This window comes from Carex rostrata, chromosome 2 (assembly GCF_964058835.1).
Source record: "Carex rostrata chromosome 2, lpCarRost1.2, whole genome shotgun sequence".
Taxonomy (NCBI): Eukaryota; Viridiplantae; Streptophyta; class Magnoliopsida; order Poales; family Cyperaceae; genus Carex; species Carex rostrata.
The window spans coordinates 10014562-10019236 of record NC_135919.1 but is presented as its reverse complement, the minus strand read 5'-3'; the positions used below and the strand labels follow the sequence as shown (position 1 = coordinate 10019236).

Below are 4675 nucleotides of genomic sequence, written 5' to 3'. Positions count from 1 at the left end.
AAGGGTCTCTCTGGATAATACTAATTAACGTCTTTTACAATAAAATAATATAAAATGCACCTTACAAAACATTAGCAAGGGTGCCTCTTGCAAATAGTTAGGACCTTCACAACTCAAAAACAATTGCAACGGCCCCCCTTGCAAATAATAATGACCTGCACAATAAAATAATGTAAACAGAACCCTTTATTTTATTTGCAACGGTGCCCCTTGCAACTAGTGTGTTGTGACCGTCTGGGACTAATTTGCAAGCGCAATAGGAGACATTAGCAAGGGTAAGTATAAGACATTAGCAAGCGTGCTTATTTGCAAGGGGCTGCCGTTGCAAATATATTAATTTATTCGGAAGAAATCAGAATCTCAATTTCTATTGCAAGGGCTCTTATTACCCTTGCTAAAACCACCTAGTACCGTTGCCATTACCGGGAATTCTAGTAGTGAAGAAATTTAAAATAAAAGAAGAGGATTAAAGCCAAAAAAAAAAAAAAAACTAAGCATTACATCAGAGCCGAAAAAAAACATGTCTCATTCAGTCACACTGCATTAGTACTCACATATAAGCTCCTCTCCTCAACTTATGAAATGGCAATGGCTAGTCTCCTAATCAACTTAGAGATGAAATTGATTTTGAATTTTGATTTCTAAAATTTCCCTTTTAGCATAAGCGTAGACAAGAGGCCTACCCTTGGCTATTATTGTTAGCTATGTATTGAACCTTTTGCTTCCCTTAGTGCTACTACGAGCGATATGAGGCAAGTAGGTGCTGCCATTGCTACCTTCTTTCCTTGGTTTTGAATTTCTTGGCATGCATCTGGAGTGCACTCTTTCAGTTTCCTTAGCCAACTCCATCTTCATTCCCCTATTTCAAAAGGTAAATATGGTCATTTATTAATCAAGATATTTCACAATTTTGCTCTGACATTTGAATGGCAGGATAAGGTTAGAGCCCAAAAAGATCAGGCCTTTAAGGTTAGGCCCAAATTAACTCCTAAACTTGGACCTCCAGCTAAGAATATTCTTATTATTTATTTATATTGCTTTTCTATGGATTGTTATTTCAGACTCTAGTCCTAGTTATGAACAACAATAAAACAGAGAAACAGAGAGAAAATCAAGGACTAAACCAGCAATTGAACCAGAGAATGAACAAAGATATGTACCTCTCAGCATTGTAAGAAGAGCACCTCTTCAATACAGCAGCAATCTGCTCATCTTCTTTTGTTTCCAGCAAACTCCCACTGAAATATTCCTTCTCTACCACCACCTTTGCACCTCCTGAAAGCCTACAACTACCTCCAATTGGACTGTGGGACCCTTTTGTCAGTCTCGCTCCATGCTGTGGTACAACCGCCACACGCTGCCCCTTCACCGCTATCGACCCGCATGATATCAGATGCATCAGCACTGCTGATGTTTTTCCTCTTACGTTACTAGCCATCAGGTACTGATCTCCCAAAATCTGACCATTGTATCTTCTTACCAGTGTTTCAAGAGTTTCAGGACTGGATGTAGGCGGCGGTGAATACTCGTCCTGCATTAGCTCTATGGTTTTATTTTCGACCGTTAGATTTGCGGGTGGATATGTTATTTCTCTCCTTCTGTACCGCTTCTCCTCAGTTTGTGTCGATGCATCCGTGGATTGATGAACATTGCTAAAATTGTTACCAGTTTTGTTGTCAGGTTCCATTAACTTGGCTCTGTAGACATTGTATTCCTTTAACTCGAGCGAACCCCAGTTTTTTTTCTGAGACCTCATTAATGGAGCAGAAAAATTAAAGTCACCTCGGTTTGATTTTGAGGTTTCCAGAATCTTCCCTGTGCTGGTAGTGGAAGAGGCTGTGCCGACTGAATTCTCAGAGCATGAAACCGGGCCAAGGTTCAAGAGCTCCGTTCCTTTGAGCACGTATTCGTTGCCATGGACCGGGTGTATGAAATCTTCTTCAGTTAGATCATGCCACACATAGCCATTTTTATAGCTCCTGATCAAAATCAATACCCATTAGTTTACTCACTTGCTTTAAGTTTTCTTAAAATTGCACTTAAAAAATATTCTGCCAAAAGTAAGATGTAGCAAAATCTGATTAAAATTTAAAAGGACGCCTCTGAATTCAAACTGAACCCAAAAGAATTATTATGAACAAATTTATTAACCAAAATTCAACAGGATCACCTCAATCTACCCCTTAATCAAGTTTAATTAAAAAATATGCAACCAGTAATCTAAAATCAATTTTACTAGGAAGAACAAAATAATCCTATTCCAATTCAATACTCAAAACAGGTCTGAACCTGAAATGATCCAAAAAAAAATTGAACACTAACCTACATGAGCTGACACTGAAACGGTTCGACCCAATCCGCTTATATGTCACCTCTAACCTCTTCACTTAATCTAATAAAACAGAAAATGAGAGATGAGATGTATGGGAACAAACCGTTTAGCTGACCAAGAAAATAGACCAGCAAATCCTCTGCCCCTAAGTGCACTTACCCGGTTAATCACATCTGTATTTAATGCACAACAAAATATTACATACTAATTATTTGTATTTTTTTTTAAAAACAAAGATTATTTGGTGTTTCACAAGCTACCTTTAAGATAGAGACCATCAGAAAAGGAGAGAGGTACTTCCATGAAATGGGGGTGTTCTAAAAGGCCATTTCTCGACAAGTAATACACCACAGCAACGCTCTTCTCTGACAACTGGGTCCTTGAGTCTAACCATACCTTTGCTCTCTCTGTACATGGCTCTTTTGTTGCCTCTCCTCTTCCCTTAGAAGTAGTTACCATCGCCATCGTACTACTTTGTTAAAGGGGGGGGGGGGGGGGATGTTGTACTACTGGAAAGACAACAAATATAGGCTTCTCAGTCTACTATACTGTGAGTAGAAATGTTAAATTTAGCGAATTAGTTGAAATGAACAGAGCAGGTTCAAGGGAATTGATCTGAAGTCAAACCAGCATGTGAAGGTGAAGCCAGTTTTAATAGAGTGGCACTTAACCCCAGTTTAATTGCCGTAAGAATCCCTGCATTTAACTTGATATTGTAAAAGGGTGCAATTCTAATTTCTGGTAGTCAATGAAACTTTGTTTTTTTTTTTTTTTTTTTTTTTTTTGAGAAATTGGCAGTGACTGCCAAGTCAATGAAACTTTGGAAAGGTGAAATTAATGGTTTCAATTTGATCTATATGGTACAATAAAGCTTCAATTAAAAGAAGAGAGGGATAATTGTCATTCTATTTTCATAAGTATATGTGGTCATATGCTTATAATTCGTTTTTGTATTTTTGATGTCTAAATGGTTGATCTGAAGCGCTCAACATGTTCTCCATATTAATATGTGCTTGGAGAATTTTTCAAAACATAGTTTTTCACATTTTGAAAAATTCTAAAAAAAATAGTAAAAAAATTCAAAAAATATAAAATTTGGTCTCCTAGCACATATTAATATGGAGAACATGTTGAGCACTTCAGATCAACTATTTGAGCATCGGAAACGCAAAAACGAGTTATGAGCATATGACCACATATGCTTATGAAAATAAAATAGTCAACCTCTTCTATTCATACATGTATACATACTACTTGTCCCGTTTATATATATTTATATTTTTTTCAAAGAGCGTTTATACTTGGTGTTTAATTTATTTATACTTTAATATGATCATTTATAAAAGAATATTGCATGATAAACATTTTATTGCGTACAATTTTAAACACTTGTTGATTCAGTTATGAACAACATGCATGTTAAATATAAATATTTTTAGACTAGAATCGTCAATCGGTCGAGCCGCGTCAGGTTGGTATATTATTTTATTATTTTCTTTGACTAGACCCGGGCCCGGCTAGGTTAAAATTATTTTATAAATACATTTTTTTCTTGTATTTAATTGTTTCATGTGGTTAAAAAATGCAAATAGATATACATTACAATATTACAGAGCCATGGACAAATTAATTGGACTATTGTTAAAAGCAAAAATTTACTATTTTATCTAGCTTGGAAGAAACAGCTCAAATTAAAATTTGAGTTTGAATATTTTATAATTCTACAGATACAATAGATTATCTATATATAGCAACATCACTATTTGCTAGTGAAAAAAACTCGTATATCATCATTAAAAATACAATGAAGAAATTAATAAATTAATAAAAATTGATAATTTCATCAAAATATCCACCAATTTCATAAAAATAGAATATAAGAAGAAGAAAAATGCAGAGGATGTCATGAATCATCATTTACGAGAGCAACGGGAACAGAACGCTGTTTGCTTCACCATTTACAGTACATATATTGAACAGAGAGAAAGAAAGTGGGAGAGAACTTCAAAAAGAAAAATAAAAAGAAAGAAAGAGAACCAGAAATCTGGGAAAAAGAAGAGAGAAAGAGAGAGCATGGCTTCTGCACGGGTAAAAGAAAGAATAAAGAAATGGAATAAGGCATTGTACAAGGCCTAGATTTCGAAATTCGGGAAACATTGCAGCTACGTTCGTGCTGCTGCTTCTCCATTGTTTAATAATAAAGTAAAATTAATTAGTAACGAGGAAGAACCAGTGGAAGCTAATTGGATGGTTTATTTTTATCTTGTTTGTTCTTGACCTAGTAATTTGAAAACACCAGTGCGGTGTCCTCTCTGGTCGGTTAGTTGGATTCGACCAAAGCTA

At 35.5% G+C, this 4675-nt stretch overlaps 1 protein-coding gene across 1 annotated transcript; it reads right to left on the bottom strand.

Moving 5' to 3' along the window:
* Nucleotides 1-423: 423 nt before the first annotated feature.
* On the bottom strand, nucleotides 424-2851 carry LOC144573779 (protein SOSEKI 4-like). The gene is made up of 4 exons (XM_078323527.1): nucleotides 2593-2851; nucleotides 2436-2505; nucleotides 1161-1979; nucleotides 424-859 (listed from the first exon to the last, which is right to left on the bottom strand). The coding sequence occupies exons 1-4, from the start codon at nucleotides 2795-2797 to the stop codon at nucleotides 703-705; spliced, it is 1251 nt and encodes a 416-aa protein (XP_078179653.1). The 5' UTR covers nucleotides 2798-2851; the 3' UTR covers nucleotides 424-702.
* Nucleotides 2852-4675: the final 1824 nt, after the last annotated feature.

Excerpts from the sequence above, each read along its gene's own strand:
- LOC144573779 (XM_078323527.1), bottom strand. The coding sequence starts at position 2,797 with ATGGCGATGGTAACTACTTCTAAGGGAAGAGGAGAGGCAACAAAAGAG. Across the intron at positions 1,980-2,435 it reads TTTTCTTGGTCAGCTAAACG|GAGCTATAAAAATGGCTATG; the intron begins GTTTGTTCCCAT and ends GATTTTGATCAG. Across the intron at positions 860-1,160 it reads TCTTCTTACAATGCTGAGAG|GGGAATGAAGATGGAGTTGG; the intron begins GTACATATCTTT and ends CTTTTGAAATAG.